The following is an 18,108-nucleotide window of genomic DNA, read 5'->3' as shown; positions in this document are numbered from 1 at the left end:
AAGAAGTAAGTCCCTAAGGTCGAGGGGGTGAAACTTGCAGCCATGCCCTCTGAACTCCGCCTGTGCTCTGTCCTCTCTGGCATAGTCACCCTGATTTGGACAAGATGCCAGATAGGGACAGGAAAGCTTAATGGTCAGACTCCATGCTGTCATCCTCCAAGATTAGAAAGATTTACACAAATGGTTTTAAGTTCATTTTATAATCTCCTATGACTCTACCCTCCAACAGTACATCTCTCTCTTATACTAGTTGGTTTGGTCCTGGCCAACCTTTAGAGTATGAAGTTCCATATACTCACTATTTCTGTGGAAGGAAGTGCTATTTTTACTTTGCCCTAAAACTATTTCTTTAAAATGATAAGGTTGTCCCTAGTTCTTGTGCTCTGGGATTTTATAAGATCATATTTTTATCCTATGATTTTCATTATTTTATAAATTTCAATTATATCCCCCTCTCAGCCTGGGCTGAGAATGAAAAGCCCTAATTCTTTTATCATCCCTCACAAAAGACTCTCTTGACCCTCTGGATCAATTTAGGCGTCCTCTGGATCCTGTCTGGCTCTGTATGTCTTTGAGGTATATCAGATCATTGGGCCCTCATGACTTTGTCCATTGTTCTGTATAAAAAAGCACAATGGCTTCAGATAAAATCAAATGTTGAAATATTTGAGAGATACTCTTTAAACTCAAGCAATTCTTCCAACTGTATAGCATGGGGAACTATATTCAATATCCTGTGATAAATCATAATGGAAAAGAATATGAAAAAGAATGTGTGTATATGTATATGTGTATGTGTATATATATATATATATATATGTATATATATATAACTGAGTCACTTTGCTATACAGCACATAATTAACACATAATTCAAAAATATCTCAATAAAAAATAAATTTTTAAAAAATCAAGCAATTCTTTTGCTTCAAGCCAGCGCAAGATGTGTGTTAAGTCACTTCAGTCATGTCTGACTCTGTGCAACCCTGTGGACTGCGGCCTGACAGGCTCCTCTATACATGGGATTTTCCAGGCAAGAATACTGGGGTGGGTGGCCATGCCCTCCTCCAGGGGTTCTTCCCGACCCAGGGATCAAACCCAAGTCTCTTACTTCTCCTGCATTGGCAGGCAGGTTCTTTACCACTAGTGCCACCTGGGAAACCCCAGCCCAGTACAGTCTGAAAAAATATAAATTTTGCTTCAAGGCTGAAATGAATTTGAACACATTGCTACCAGGCAACCTTGTAATCTATTATGGAAATGAAAATTTGCAAAGCACTTTCATATACATTATCTCACTTGACCCTCACATGAACTATGCACCATGCACAGTAGGAAAAAAAAAATTATCCTCATTTTTTAACATGAGAAAAGGAAAAAGATTAGTCTAGCCTCTAGTCAAACAGCTGGAACTGGAGTCCTAGACACGAGCCCTCCATCAAGAGAATGGTGTTTTATCCACTGTGCAATACAGCCTTCCTTATAAACACTTGTGATTTACATTAAAGCACCAAACTACCTCTAAGTCTATGTTAGTGGTCACAGCATAGTCACAAAATAGCCTATCGAATTCTATTGAAAGGAAGGATTTTTAAGGTCAATCTAAACTCTTCCTTTCTCTCTCTTCCCTGGTAGCTTCCCTGGTAGCTCAGTTGGTAAAGAATCCGCCAGCAATGCAGCAGATCCCAATTCAATTCCTGGGTCGGGAAGACCTGCTGGAGAAGGGGTGGGCTATCCACTCTAGTATTCTTGGGCTTCTCCGGTGGCTCAGCTGGTAAAGAATCCACCTCCAATGCAGGAAAGCTGAGTTCAATCCCTGGGTTGGGAAGATCCCCTGGAGAAGGGAAAGGCTACCCACTCCAGTATTGTGCCCTGGAGAATCCCATGGACTGCATAGTCCATGGAGTTGCAAAGAGTCAGATACAACTGAGCGACTTTCACAAACTCTTCCCTTCTTTCTCTAACGCTCTACAAGCACAGTCTCAGCCACACCTCAGGCATCATGGTCACCTCCATGCAAATGACTTCCAAATCTCTATCTTTAGGCCACACCTCCCCTCTGAACACCTTTCAAGTTTTATAAAAGTATAAAACTGCATACTTGACATCTTCTGGTTGTCTCAATATGCAGAAAACTTTATCTTCTGTCCTAGTCACATTCCCCTCCACTGCCAAAACCCAGTTCTTTTTCTTTTTTTTTTACTGAAGGATAATTGTTTTACAGAATTTTGTTGCTTTCTGTCAAACCTCAACATGAATCAACCATAGGTATACATATATACCCTCTCTTTTGAACCTCCCTCCTATCTCTCTCCCCATCCCACCCCTCTGGGTTGATCCAGAGCCCCTGTTTGAGTTTCCTGAGCCATACAGCAAATTCTCTCTGGCTATCTATTTTACATATGGTAATGTAAGTTTCCATGTTACGCTTTCCATACATCTCACCCTCTGCTCCCCTCTCCCCATGTCCATAAGTCTATTCTCTATGTCTGATTCTCCATTGTTGCTCTATAAATAAATTCTTCAGTACAATTTTTCTAGAATCTGCACATATGCATTAGAATATATTTTGTCTTTCTTTTTCTGACTCACTTCACTCTGTATAATAGGTCTTAGATTCACCCACCTCATTAGAACTGACTCAAATGTATTGCTTTTCATAGCTAAGTAATATTCTATTGTGTATATGTCCCACAACTTCTTTATCCATTTATCTGTCAACAGACACCTAGGCTGCCTCCATGTTCTAGCTATTGTAAATAGTGCTGCAATGAACAATGGGATATATGTGCCTTTTTCAATTTTGGTTTCCTCAGGGTATATGCCTAGGAGTGGGATTGCTGGGTCATATGGTGGTTTTATTCCTAGTTTTTTAAGGAATCTCCAAACCGTCTTCCATAGTGGCTGTATCAATTTACATTCCCACAAACAGTGCAAGAGCATTCCCTCTTCTCTGCACCCTCTCCAGCATTTATTGTTTGTAGACTTTTTGACGATGGCCATTCTGACCAGCACGAGGTGAACTCTCTTTGTAGTTCTGATTTGCATTTCTCTAATAATGAGTGATGTTGAGCATCTTTTCATGTGTTTGTTAGCCATCTGTATGTCTTCCTAGGAGAAATGTCTGTTTAGGTCTTTTTCCCACCTTTTGATTGGGTTGTTTGTTTTTCTGGTATTGAGTTGTATGAGCTGCTTGTATATTTTGGAAATTAATCCTCTGTCAGTTGTTTCATTCACTATTATTTCCTACCATTCTGAAGGTTGTTTTCTCACCTTGCTTGTAGTTTCCCTTGCTGTGAAAAAGCTTTTAGGTTTAAGCATGTCCCACTTGTTTACTTTTGTTTTTATTTCCATTACTGTAGGAGGTGGGTCATAGAGGATCTTGCTTTGATTTATGTCATAGAGTGTTCTGCCTGTTTTCCTCTTTACTTCTTTTCTAATCTGGATTCCTTTTATTTCTTTTTCTTCTCTGATTGCTGTAGCTAGGACTTACAGAACTATGTTGAATAATAGTGGTGAAAGAGGACACCCTTGTCTTGTTCCTGATCTTAGGGGAAATGCTTTCACTTTTTCACCATTGAGAATAATATATGCTGTAGGCTTATCATATATGGCCTTTACTATGTGGAGGTAGGTTCTTTCTATACCCATTTTTTGAACAATTTTAATCATAAATGGGTGCTGAATTTTGTCAAAGGCTTTTTCTGTATCTACTCAGATTATCACATAGTTTTTATCTTTCAATTTGTTAATATGGTATATCACATTGATTGATTTGTATATATTGAAGAATCCTTGCATCCCTGGAATAAACCCAACTTGGTCACGGAGTATGAGCTTTTTGATGTGTTGCTGAATTCTGTTTGCCAAATTTTTGTTGAGGATTTCTGTATCTATGTTCATCAGTGATATTGGCCTGTAGTTTTCTTTTTTGTGTGTTGTCTTTGTCTGGTTTTGGTATCAGGGTGAGGGTGGCCTTGTAGAATGAGTTTGGAAGTGTTCCTTCCTCTGCAATTTTTTGTAAGAGTTTTAGAAAGATAGGCATTAGCTCTTCTCTAAATGTTTGATATAATTCTCCTGTGAAGCCATCTGACCCTAGGCTTTTGTTTTTTCGGAGGTTTTTGATCACAGCTTCAATTTCAGTGCTTGTAATTGGGTTGTTCATAATTTCTATTTCTTCCTGGTTCAGTCTTGGAAGATTGAACTTTTCTAAGAATCTGTTTCTTCCAGGTTATCCATTTTATTGCCAAATAGTTGTTCATAATAGTCTCTTATAATCCTTTGTATTTCTTCATTGTCTGTTGTAACCTCTCCTTTTTAATTTCTAATTTTGTTGATTTGATTCATCTCTCTTTTTTTCTTGATAAGTCTGGCTAAAGATTTGTCAATTTTGTTTATCTTCTCAAAGAATGAGTTTTTAATTTTATTAATCTTTACTATTGTTTCTTTCATTTCTTTTCATTTATTTCTGCTTGGATCTTTAAGATTTCTTTCCTTCTACTGATTTTGGGGGGGGGTTTTGTTCTTTTTCCAGTTGTTTTAGGTGTAAAGTTAGGTTGTCTATTCGATGTTTTTCTTGTTTCTTGAGATAGACTGTATTGCTATAAACTTCCCTCTTAGAACTGCTTTTGTTGCATCCCATAGGTTTTGAGTTGTTGTGTTTTCATAGTCATTTGTTTCTAGAAATTTTTTTATTTCCCTTTTGATTTCTTCAGTAACCTGTTTGTTATTTAGAAATGTGTTGTTTAATCTCCATGTGTTTGTGTTTCTTACAGTTTTTTTCTTGTAATTGATATCTAGTCTCATAGTGTTGTGGTCAGAGAAGATGCTTGATATGATTTCAATTTTCTTAAATTTACTGAGGTTTGATTTGTGACCCAAGATGTGGTCTATCCTGGAGAATGCTCCACGTGCACCTGAGAAGAAGGTGTATTCTTCTGCATTTGGATGGAATGTCCTAAACCTATCAATGATATCCATCTGATCTAATGTATCATTTAAGACTTGTGTTTCCTTATTAATTTTCTGTTTTGGTGATCTGTCCATTAGTGTGAGTGGGGTGTTAAAATCTCCTACTATTATTGTGTCAATTTCTCCTTTTAAGTCTGTTAGTGTTGGTCTTATTTATTGAGGTGCTCCTATGTTGTGTGCATAGATATTTACAATTGTTATATTTTCCTCTTGGATTGATTCCTTGATCATTATGTAGTGTCCTTCCTTACCTCTTGTAATCTTCTTTATTTTAAGGTCTATTTTGTCTGATATGAGGATTGCTACTCCAGCTTTCTTTTGCTTCCCATTTGCATGGAATATATGTTTCCATCCTCTCACTTTCAGTCTATATGTGTCTTTAGGTCTGAAGTGGGTTTCTTGTAGAGAGCATATGTATGGGTCTTGTTTTTGTATCCATTCAATGAGTCTGTGTCTTTTGGTTGGAGCATTTAATCCATTTACATTTAAAGTAACTATTGATATATATGTTCCTATTGCCATTTTCTTAATTGTTTGGGGTTGAATTTGTAGATCTTTTTCTTCTCTTGTATTTCTTGACTATATACGTCCCTTTAACATTTGTTGTAAAGCTGGTTTCATGCTACTGAATTCTCTTAACTTTCGCTTGTCTGAAAAGCTTTTTATTCCTCCATCAATTTTGAATGAGATCCTTGCTGGGTACAGTAATCTTGGTTGTAAGATTTTCCCTTTCAGTAATTTAAATATATCCTGCCATTCCTTTCTGGCCTGCGGAGTTTCTGCTGAAACATCAGCTGTTAAGCATATGGGCTCTCCCTTGTATGTTACTTGTTGCTTCTTCCTTGCTGCTTTTAATATTCTTTCTGCTTAGTCTTCATTAGTTTGATTAGTATGTGTCTTGGCATGTTTCTCCCTGGGTTTATTCTGTATGGGACTATGGGACTCTGTGCCTCTTGGACTTGATTGACTATTTCCTTTTCCATGTTGGGGACATTTTCAACTACAATCTCTTCAAAAATTTTCTCATTCCCTTTCTTTTTCTCTTCTTCTGGGACCCCTATCATTTAAATGCTGGTGTGCTGGATACTGTCCCAGAGGTCTCTGACACTATCCTCAGTTCTTTTCATTCTTTTTACTTTATTCTGCTCTTCAGAAGTTATTTCTACCATTTTACCCTCCAGCTCACTAATTCATTCCATTTCAGATATTCTGCTATTGATTCCTTCTAGAGTATTTTTAATTTTAGTAACTGTGCTATTTGTCCCTGTAAGTTTATTCTTTAATTCTTCTAGGTCTTTGTTAATCGATTCTTGCATTTTCTCCATTCTGTTTTCAAGGGTTTTGATTATCTTTACTATCATTATTCTGAATTCTTTTTTCAGGTAGTTTGCCTATTTCCTCTTCGTTAATTTGGACTTCCGGGTTTCTAGTTTGTTCCTTCATTTGTGTTGTATTTCTCTGCCTTTTCATTATATATATATATATTATTTTTTTAATTTATTGTGTTTGAGGTATCCTTTTCCCAGGCTTCAAGGTTGAATTCTTTATTCCTTTTGGTTTCTGCCTTCCTAAGGTTGGTCCAGTGGTTTGTGTAAGCTTGGTATAGGGTGAGACTTGTGCTGAACTTTTTAATTTGTTTTTCCTCTGATGGTCAAGGCTGAGTGAAGTGGTAATCCTGTCTGCTGATGACTGGGTTTGTATTTTTTTTCTTTCTAATTTAGGTAAGGCATCCTGCACAGGGTGCTACTGGTGGTTGGGTGATGCCAGGTCTTGTATTCAAGTGGTTTCCTTTGTGTGAGTTCTCACTATTTGATACTCCCTGGGGTTAGTTTTCTGGCAGTCTAGGGTCTTGGAGTCAGTGTTTCCACTCCAAAGGCTCAGGGCTTGATCTCTGGTCAGGAATGAAGATTCCATAAGTGGTTTGTTATGGCATTAAGTGAGATTAAAACAAATACCCCAAAACAAGAAACCAAAGATGAATCCCAGACAAATGACAGTTACAAAATCAGGCAAATAATAATTAAAATAATGGAATATATACATATATGTATATATATACATATATGTATATACATATACATATATACCTATGAGCAAAATCAAAACAGTCCAACAAAAATAAAGTACAATAGACTGACCCAGGGAACAAAGGAAATCAAAAATTGTACTTACCAGTTAGGAACAAAACTAAAGCATAAACTCGAAAACAAAGTTAAAGCAAGATGCCAAGTGGGGAATAGAGCAATGAAAACAAATCTAACAAATATGTTGACAGGAAAGAAAAAAAGAAAGAAAGGATATGCAAAGTGAAATAGATGGAGATGAAGAAGGTTTATATACATTAAAGGTTAACCACAAGGGAAAAAGAACAGTCTGAAAGGCAAAAAAAGGAATAAATGTAGAAAAAAAAAAGTAATAGGTTTTAAAAAATTAAAATTATAAAAAGAAAAAAGAAAAAAACAGGAGAAGAAAGAAAAAAGGGGAAGAAAAGGAAAACTCCAGAGAACTGCAAAAGCCCAGCATAGAGGCAGAGGTTTGTAACAAGAATAAAAAATGTGACTGAGAAAAAAAGGCTCTAAATCTTAATTAGATTTCATAGTGCCAATAAAATTGACAACTACAATGGGGGGGGGGGGGGGATCCAAAAGAATCCACAGAAGAAGTCAAAACATAAGAATAATAAATGTTTTTCTTGAGTCACTGCTGTCAGAGTCCTTTCCCTCAATGGGGGTCACAGTCCACCTCACCTCCCCAGGATGCCCTCCAATACTGTACTGATCTCTGGACCTGCTATGGGAGCAGCTCAGCTTCTAATCTGGTCCTACTCCTGTGTAGTCTTGCCTCCAAAGTCCACAGCTATCAGGGCTACTGTGTTTTCTTTTGTGGGCTCTCTCAATGACCTTTTATATATTCCATAGACACAGAGTCTGCCTAGTTGATCGTGTGGATTTAATCGGCAGCTTGCACAGCGGTGGGAAGGTTTTGGGTCTTCTTCCTTAGCCACACTGCCCCTGGGTTTCAACTGTGGTTTTATTTCCACCTCTGCATGTGGGTCATCCACTGGGGTTTGCTCCTGAGGCTGCCCTGGAGGACTTGGGTTTGCCCCTGTGAGGGCCAGGTGTGCAGGTGGTGCAGCTGCTTGGGTGACAGGGGTTCTGGCAGCACCAGGTACTCAGGGGAGTTGGCGGCGAGGGCAGCAGGAAATATGGTGTTCTAGAAGGGAATGGCAACCAGTGTTGGCCAATACGCTCCAGTGCTCTTGCCTGGAGAACGCCCCCGCCCCCGCCCCAACTCCCTGACAGAGAAGTCTGGCAGACCACAGTCTGCCGGGTCGCAAAAAGTCCGGACATGACGGAAGCGACCCTGCACACATACACACCTTTTTTTGCCTGTTGGCAGCTCTGCCCCAGTGAGAGCTGAGCATGAAGGTGGCGCAGCTGCTTGGCCTGCGGGGGCCTGGCAGTGCCAAGTGTGAAGGGACACGGACTCCCTGCACCGCAGGAGTTATGGCCCTGTCTGAGTCTCCTTTTGGAGCCTCTTGTAGCCGGCGATCAGAAGGCCTCTTTGGCCAGTCTTTCTCTGTAGCTCCACCCGTTCAGGCACTTAGAGGGCTCCCTTGCCTGGAGTCCTCTGCTGCTCAGCACGTCAGGCACACGGAGGGGCCCCCTGGCTGGGGCCCTACTCTGTAGTTCAGCGTGTCAGGCCTTTGATGGGCCAGCCTCTCTGTTGTTCAGCTGCCGGAAGCTGGAGTGTGGGGAGAGAGAGGCTATGGTGATGGCTCCACCCCCTTCATGTGACAGCACTATCGCCTTGCTTCCATGGCTGCCTGGCTTTCCTCCACAGGCATTTCCCACCACAGTCTCCTCCCTCTCATCCTCTTGATCCATCTCTCTGCAGCCCTCGCCCTGGGATTGCTCCACGACTCCTAAACTCCAGCTCCCGGCCGCTGCGCCTGCCAAGGAACCTGCGTACCTGTCCGGGGTATGCATGGCTGCAACAAGGACTGTCCGATTCTCATTCCATTTAGACTGCCACAGATCAGTTGTTTCACTCTCAGCCTTAAATATTTCTCCTCTGACTCAGACAATTGATGTGGGGATAGATCTTTTCTGCTGGTCGGGTACGGCTGTCTGTTTCCAGCTGGTGTTCCGCATGTACTTCTGTGTCTGAAGCTGTGTTCCTGATGTATCCAAGGAGAGAGATGTACTCCACGTCCACCTACTCCTCCGCCATATTGCTCTCCCCAATTCTCTTTTGATGTCCCTCCTCTCAAAAAAACCTATCAGGAAACTAGGAGTCATCTCGACATTTTTCTCTTCCTCTGCACGGCTCTCATCCTTTCCTTCCTCTCCTTCCCCATCATCACCGCCTTAGTCCAAGGTTACTATCCTCTCTCAATGGGACTTCCACAGACTCCTAATTGGTCTCCTCCTCTCCAATCGTTCCTGCCCGTTATAGACTATGCCCGTCTAGTCATGCCATCCCTTCCCAACCCGTGCTTAGAACACTTCAATGGAATCTCACTGCCTGTAGTGTAAAGGCAAAACACCCAGAACTGACCCACCAGCAGTGCCTAACCTGGCCCCACCTGAAGCCTCATCCCACAACACCCGCCTTCATTTCTTAGGCTCCAACCCCTTTTACTCACCATACTTTGTCACAGGGTCCTAACATACTCTTGTCTTCCCTGATTTTTCTTGTTATTGATTTATTTGGCTGCACCAGGTCTTAGTTGCAGCACTCACCAACTTCAGCTTGCCGAGCTGATCTTCAGCTTGGCACATGGAATCTTTAATTGCAGCATGTGGGACCTAGTTCCCTGACCAGAGATCAAACCCAAGCCCCCTGCACTTGGAGCATGGAGTCTCAGCCACAGGATCATCAGGGAAGTCCCTGTGTCATTCTTTTCAATAACTGCTACCAGTCAATCCTAAAGAAAATCATCCCTGAATATCCACTAGAAGAACTGTTGCTGAAGCTCCAATAGCTTGGCCACCTCATTCGAAGAGCTGACTCACTGAAAAAGGACCTTGATAGTGGGAAAGATTGAAGGGAAAAGGAGAATGGGGCAGCAGAGGATGAAATGGTTAAATAGCATCACTGACTCAGTGGAAACGAATTTGAGTAAATTCCAGGAGATAGGGAAGGACAGAGGAGCCTAGCATGCTATAGTCCATGAGGTCCCAAAGAGTCGACCATGACTTAGCAATTGAACAAGTACATAATGAGATGTACATCATATACAACCATTCCCTTCCCTCACATGACCTGCATAAACAATAAACATTTTGAAAAATCACTGCTCTTGATCCAGTTATACAATCTTGGAAGGCAAATAAGAGAAAGAAATAATAATGTGGATTTTTCTTAGTTTACTTAGTTTGGGTTTTAAATAAAAGTGACTCTGTGTAAATACTTTTATTTTCTTTTACTTGGCAAAGAACAAATCTTTTGTTGTCTTTACCATAGTTCCAGCATCAGTTCTTCAGTGCTCAGCCTTCTTTATGGTCCAAAGAATTCCTAAAGGAATTCTGAATATTCATTGGAAGGACTGATGCTGAAGCTGAAACTCCAATACTTTGGCCACCTGATGCTAAGAGCCAACTCAGGAAAAGATCCTGATGCTGTGAAGGATTGAGGGTAGGAGGAAGGCGGTGGCAGGGGATGAGATGGTTCGATGGCATCACTGACTCAATGGACATGAGTTGGAGCAAACTCCAGGAGATAGTGAAGGTCAGGGAAACCTGGTGTACTGCAGTCCCTGCGGTCGCAAGAAGTCAGACATGACTTAGCGACTGACAACAACCATAGTTCCAACAGAAAAGATAGCTTTCTATAGCCATGCAGACTGCAGAGGAAGAAGCAGGGACAAATACACGGGTGATATGCAGACAGGATTATCCCATGGCTAACAGCACAAAATCCCACTTCTGTTGTTGAAAGAAGTGTGTGCAGGTGGATAGAGCCACAGTTAGAGAAAAAGAAGAGGGAGCTGTGTGGGAGTGATTTCTTCAGCAGCCAGCCTACAATGGGGAGCTGGGAAAGTCTGTGAATATAGAAGAAATGCTGTCACTTGGAGCTGCACTGATTCTTTTTTCAGACTAACTAATGGCTCAGATGGTGGAACAACCAAACGATGACTAAAACGTGAGTCAAATGCTTTCAAATCAAATCATTCCAGTGAAGCAGGAACACAGGCAAGCAGACAGCAGGTCATTGGGGGTTCTAACCAATACTTGTGAAATCTGAAGAAACTCACTCTCCTCAATGACTGCCTCTTTCAATCTAAGTCACTTTGACATTAGTGAGCTGGGGACAATCGATCTTTATTACTAGTGACATCTACTGATCAGCTCTGAACAGTGGGAAAGGGAGCTGCCTGGGGGAGGGGGAGAGGTTGTACACTTTTCTCAATCCTGATTTGTCTTCCTTCTCTCCTGGGATCTATCCAGCAAGTCTTTCAATTATCCCAAAGGGTATCAGAAAATTCTAAAATTGGTGTCTTGACATTTTTGAAAACTAACTTTTAAATACAAAATTAGCTCACGTTAAGAATAAGTAAGTGTAGGGAGAATGCAGGTGAAGAGAGGCTTGTCATTCAGTGGAACCACAGGGCATGCAGCCCCCAGAGACTAAAATGGGCAGCCAGGTATGGAAGAAGTTTGAGCTCTGGCTCTCCTGGCAGCTCCACGTGGGCCCACAACAAACACATGGTGGGCCCCTCGTCTCATCCCCCTCCCCCTTCCTTCTGCTAATTTCTCAGTTTTAAATTCTCTCCCTAAATGTTCACTTTCTATTTTGTAATTCAATTTTTCCAAAAGCTTTTTGATGAGGAAACCCTGAGAAGATGGGTGTTTTTTAATGGCCTGGATATTTATTAGAAAACAAAGCCCCTTTCCAATTTTCTGTCTCTTGTGCTGAATTTATTATTTTACATCTTTCAAGCAATTTGTCTGTTTCATCTAGTTGTCAATTCACTGCCTGGTTTAATGATTGTATCATACCTGTCTGTAAGCATACTTCAACAGCGTCTTATATGGTTTTGTTTTTTTTTAACTTCTGCTAAGTGGTTAGAAAAAGAAAACAAGGCTTCTTACCACATTTATTGGAACTGGAGCTCATCAAGAACAAGTAGAAGTACCTACCTTCCAGTGGTATCAGGTATGTGTTTTTGCCCCCACCTTACTCCCCTCCTTTTGAGTGGTGATCAGGAGGACTGGAGAACAATGTTTATAACCAAAAAAGAAAGACCTCTCCCCAAAGATCAGGACTCAGGCAGAGACAGGAGCATCCTTCAACCTAAGCTAGTCACTCTCCTTACTCTCTGCTCTCTTCTCTGAATAAAGTCACTTAGATGTGGGGATAATATATTCTTTTCTATTTTGGTAAAATACATACAATATGAAATTTGCCCTTTTAGCCATTTTTAAGTGTACAGGTCAGTGACATTAACTATGTTTACGTTGTTGTGCAGCCATCACCACTGTTCATCTCCAGAATTCTCTCCTCTTCCCAAACTGGAACTTTAGACCCATTAAACAATAACTCCCCATTTCCTCCTCCCCCAGGCCCTGGCAAGCACAATTCTACTTTCTGTTTCTATGAATCTGACATTTCTAGGTACTTCACATAAGTGGAATTAAATGGTATTTGGCCTCTTGGGACTGGGTTACTTCAATTTGCACAATGTTCTCAAGGTTCATCCATGTTCTGAATGTGTCAGAATTTCCTTCTTTTTCAAGGTTGAATAGTACTCCATTGTATGTATATACATTGGTCTGTTGGTGAACATTTGGGTTGTTCCCAAAGTAACATATTCTTAACTTAATCCCACAACTTAAGACTTTCAGATCATTCAAATTCAGTTCAGTTCAAGGGTAATTCACTGTGCTAGGTGTGTGTGTGGTACAAAGGTGAATCAGACATGGTACCTGCTCTCTAGGAACTTATGCTCCCTTGGGAAAGGAAGAAAGAAAGAAGTAAAAGTAACTAGCAAGTGCTAATCACCTACTGTGTGCCAGGTGCTTTGCCCAATCACTGCAAGTATTGCTCAGAATAACTTCGTGAGGAGGAGACGATAATATCCACTTTTCAGGAGAAAACGAAAGCTTGAAGACCTTAAGTAACCACCTCCAATGTGCTGAGACTGAGATTCAAACCCACCTCTTGGATTCAGAATCCTGGGTTCATTCCTTTAGATATGCCACTCCTGCTGGTACACGGCAGAATGTGACACATGCTGAGGGAGGTGCTATAGAAAGGCAGAGAAGAGATGGCCACCCACCTGAGGGGGAAAGCTCGTGGCAGAAGTAGGTCTCGGAGGCCAGGAAGGCTTATGTGTAACAAAGATAAGGGAGAAGAGGAAACAGCTTGAGAAGAGGAAGGTGGAGACAAGCGGTCTCAGTATACGCTGAGAGACCAGTGCTGCTGTCCAGTGTGGGCTGGAAGGCAGAGAGGGGCCAAGTCCTGGTCATGGTGAAATACCAGCTCAAGGAGTCCGAACGCCACCATGGAGACAATGGTGAGCCACTGTGGGGTTCTGAGACAACACACCATTGAAGCTGCACTTTGGGAAGGTCACCAAGGCAATAACATATAACAAGAATGGAGCGAGAGGGGGTAGATGAAAGGTAGGAAAGTGAGTTAGGAGGTCACTGGAATTAACAGATATGACATGATTAGTCAGAATGGAAAAGAGGATGTGGAGGTAAGACTTCTTTTTTTTTTTTTTTCATTTATTTTTATTAGTTGGAGGCTAATTTCTTTACAACATTGCAGTGGTTTTTGTCATACATTGAAATGAATTAGCCATGGATTTACATGTATTCCCCATCCCGGTCCCCCCTCCCACCTCCCTCTACACCCGATCCCTCTGGGTCTTCCCAGTGCACCAGGCCCGAGCACTTGTCTCATGCATCCAACCTAGGCTGATGATCTGTTTCACCCTAGACAATATACATGTTTCGATGCTGTTCTCTTGAAACATCCCACCCTCGCCTTCTCCCACAGAGTCCACAAGTCTGTTCTATACATCTGAGTCTCTTTTTCTGTTTTGCATATAGGGTTATCGTTACCATCTTTCTAAATTCCATATATATGTGTTAGTATACTGTAATGGTCTTTATCTTTCTGGCTTACTTCTCTGTATAATGGGCTCCCGTTTCATCCATCTCACTAGAACTGATTCAAACGAATTCTTTTTAATGGCTGAGTAATATTCCATGGTGTATATGTACCACAGTTTCCTTATCCATTCGTCTGCTGATGGGCATTTAGGTTGCTTCCATGTCCTGGCTATGATAAACAGTGCTGCAATGAACATTGGGGTGCACGTGTCTCTTTCAGATCTGGTTTCCTCGGTGTGTATGCCCAGAAGTGGGATTGCTGGGTCATATGGCAGTTCTATTTCCATGGAGGTAAGACTTCTTAGAGGTGGAGATGACAGAACTTGGCCATGGATGTATTTGAATAGGTGATCATACATCTTGGGACACCTGTTCTCCTGGTGTAATCACTAATAGCAGTCTTTCACTCTCAACTGTGTCCAAGTCTGGACAATAAAGTACATGATCACACTATCAGGAAATAAGAAAACAGAATAAAAGATGACTCTAAAAGATCTTGAAACTGGATTAATAAGGAATGTGGTAATATGGGAAAAAAACATGGAAGGGAAATCAGGTTTTTTGGGAAAGATGATGAGTTTGGATTTAGACATGCTGAGTTTGCTGAAGTGAAAATTTATTTAAGGGAGAGAAGCACCTTGCCTGTGGATTTACGCTGTGTGACATGAAGAAAGGCATCATTGACCTAAAAAAAAAAAATCCAAAAAATGTGGTCAGACTTGCAACTATGCATATTTCAACAAGATTTGTTGCTGGTTCAATTCTTAAAATAGCTAAAGTATTAAGATGTTAAGATGTCTCCAACAAAATGTATGTAACTATCTAATGCAATATTAACTAAGTAACTGATCACCACAAACTCACAGGAAAACATAAGGATAATCTAACCTCAGAATTTTTCTCTCTAAACTAAAATAATTTTTAACATTATCAGATAAATAACATCAGGTAAAAAGTCTTGAGGTCTATCCATACTCTACTGTAATATTTCTGAATATTCTAGTTTTTGAAAAGAATGGAGCCACTGCCAGAAGGATCAATAATGTAATTTTTTACATTTTTTTCTTTCTATTTAAATTACCTTGTTTTCAGTGTAACTGAAATTACAATCTCTCTGAAATCCTTTTTTAGAAGTACAAAGGTATAAAACATAAATTAAAAACTAGCCACAGTAATCAAGATTGTGACACTGGTGTAAGAATAAACAAACAGGTCAATGGAACTATTACAGAACCCAAAAGTAGACCCACACAAATACAGTCAGCTGATCTTTGACAAAGGAGCAAAAGCAATTCAATGGAGGAAGAATACTCTTAAAAAAAAAAAAATGGTGCTAGAACAACTGAACATCCAATGCAAAAAAAATTAATCAAGACACTGTCCTTATGTCTTTCACCAACTTAACTCACAGTGAATCTTACACATAAATGTAAAACTATAAAATGCAAAACTATAAAACTTCCAGAAGAAAACAAGAAAAAAAAAATCTAAGGCACCTTATGCTTGGCAATGAGTTTTTTTAATATAACATCAAAGCATAATCTAAGAAAATAAAAATTGGTAGAACTTCCCTGATGGTCCAGTAGATAAGAATCTGCCTGCCCATGCAGGGGATACAGGTTCAATCCCTGGTCTGGGAAGATTCCACATGCCGTGAAGCAACTAAGCCTGTGTGACACAACTACTGAGCCCAAGTTCTAGAGTCTGTCAGCTCCAACTAGAGCTACTAGAGCCCATATTCTGAAACAAGAGAAGCTACCACAATGAGAAGTCCCTGCACTGTTAACTGGAGAGTAGCTTCCCAACTCTCTACAACTAGAGAAAGTCCTCAAACAGCAACAAAGACCCAATAAATAAATAAAATTAATTAAGTTTTTAAAAATTGGTAAGTTGGACATTATTAAAACTAAAAACTGCTGCTCTGCAAAAGACACTTCAAAGAATAAAAATATAAAACACAGCCTGGGAGAAAAGTATTTGCAAAATATATATCTGACAAAGAACTTTAATCTAAAATACACAAAGAATCCTTAAACCGCAGCAATAAGAAAACAAACAACCCCATTTATGAATGTGCAAAAGGTCTAGGCAGACATTGTACTAAAGAAGACATACAAACAGTAAATAAGTCTATGAAAGATGTTCACCATATGTCATTAGAGAATTAAAACAACAATGAGATACTACTACACACCTGTTGGAATGTCTAAAATTCAAAACTAACAGCATCAAATGCTGATAACGATGTGGAGTAATGGCAACTTTCATTCATTGTTGGTGGGAATGCAAAATGATACAACTACTTTGGAAGATAGTTCAGCAGTTTCTTATAAAACTAAACATATTCTTACCATATGATCCAGTAATTGTGTTCCTAAGTATTTACACAAATGAGTTGAAAACTTATATCTACACAAAAACCTACACAAGAGTGTTTATAGCAGCTTTGTTCATATTTGCCAAAACTTGAGAGCAACCAAGATATCCCTCTGTAGGTGAATGGGCAAACAAGCTGTAGTATATCCATATCATGTAATATTATTCAGTGATAAAAAGAAATGAGCTATCAAGTCATGAAAAGACATGGAGGAAACATAAAATATAAGATCAACTTACAAAAATTATTAATATTTCTCTATATCAAAAATAATCAACTAGAAAACATAACAGAAAATATTGTTCTCAAGAGCGACAAAAATGACAAAAATGAAAAGTACTTGTAATTAACATAATTCAGGCAATCCAGAAGACTTTAAGGAGAAAAACTTTAAATTCTATTTAAAAACATGAAAGATCCGAATTAATAGCAAAATATCCCTGTTTACAAATGAGAAAACTTAAAACTGTAAAACTATCACTACTCCCCCAAATTAATCTCTGAAGTCAACACAATTCCATTCAAAAGTTCAGTTAGAGTTTTGAGGAATTTAAGAAATTTATTTTAAAATTTCTCTAAAAGGATAAAGATTCACAAATATCTAAGTCATGTTTGAAAAAGAACAACAGGTGGAAGAGTTACTCTTCCAAATACTGAAACATACTTCAAAGCTATAAATATAAAATAGTGCAATACTCTTATAGGAATAAACATGTGAACCAAGGAAACAGAATAGAAAGCAGAGAGCAGACACACACATGTGTACCTGGGAACTTAAAATAAGACAAAAGTAGTATCACAAATCAATAGAGAAACAATGAACTACTGAGTCTAAGAAAGCAAGCTCATTATAAGGAGAAAAATTAAAATTGATTACCTAATTTATACCTAATACAAAGGTAACTTCAGATGGATTTAAATCCTTAAATGTGAAATGAAAGTACAAAGTTAAAAAAGAAAAATAGAGAAGAAAATCACTGTGAACCAGGGATTAAATAGCTCCCAAATAGCACTAATCACAAGGCAAAACATTGATGTGTTTGATTATATTAAATCCAAACAAAGCTGACATACACTTGACAACTTTGGAAGGACTGATTTTCTCAAAGCCTCAAACTAACATTGTTGTTTTAGTCGCTAGGTCGAGTCAATTCTTTTGCAACTCCAGGGGCTGTAGCCCGCCAGGCTCCTCTGTCCATGGGATTTCCCAGGCAAGAAAACTGGAGCAGGTTGCTATTTCCTTCTCCAGGGGATCTTCCCAACCCAGGAATTGAACCCACGTGTTCTGCATTGGTAGGTGGATTCTTTACCACTGAGCCACCTGGGAAGCCCCCAAACTAACACGTAGAACCTTGGTAATCACATTGTGGTTCAGGACCACAGGCTTCTGCATCATCTGGGAGCTTATTATTAGAAATGCACAGCCTTAAGTCCCACCCCACTCTTACTGAACTATAATGTGTATCTTAACATGATTCCTGTGCACACTAAAGTTTGAGAACCTTAGGTCAAACAGGAACTTTTGCAAATTAGTAAGAAAGAGAAAACCCCCACAGAAAACTTCCAAAGGGCTTAAATTACAGTTCAAAGAATTGAAGACCTGAACGGCTAGCAAATATACAAGGAGATACTTAA

At 39.7% G+C, this 18,108-nt stretch overlaps 1 protein-coding gene across 1 annotated transcript in view; it reads right to left on the bottom strand.

Annotated features, from left to right (window-relative positions):
- Positions 1 to 13,501: 13,501 nt before the first annotated feature.
- LOC110128759 (quinone oxidoreductase-like protein 2) overlaps positions 13,502 to 18,108 on the bottom strand; it is a 30,852-nt gene continuing 26,245 nt past the window's right edge. Inside the window, exons 10-11 of the mRNA XM_020879722.2 lie at positions 14,734 to 14,781; positions 13,502 to 14,546 (exon numbers count right to left, since the gene is read on the bottom strand). Coding sequence (XP_020735381.2) covers positions 14,448 to 14,546; positions 14,734 to 14,781 — 147 coding nt within the window. The 3' untranslated portion in view covers positions 13,502 to 14,447. The remainder of the gene's footprint in view (positions 14,547 to 14,733; positions 14,782 to 18,108) is intronic.

The sequence above is a fragment of the Odocoileus virginianus genome, chromosome 11, assembly GCF_023699985.2.
Source record: "Odocoileus virginianus isolate 20LAN1187 ecotype Illinois chromosome 11, Ovbor_1.2, whole genome shotgun sequence".
Lineage (NCBI taxonomy): Eukaryota > Metazoa > Chordata > Mammalia > Artiodactyla > Cervidae > Odocoileus > Odocoileus virginianus.
The sequence above is the reverse complement of the archived record's forward strand: the minus strand, read 5'-3'. Positions and strand labels throughout refer to the sequence as shown.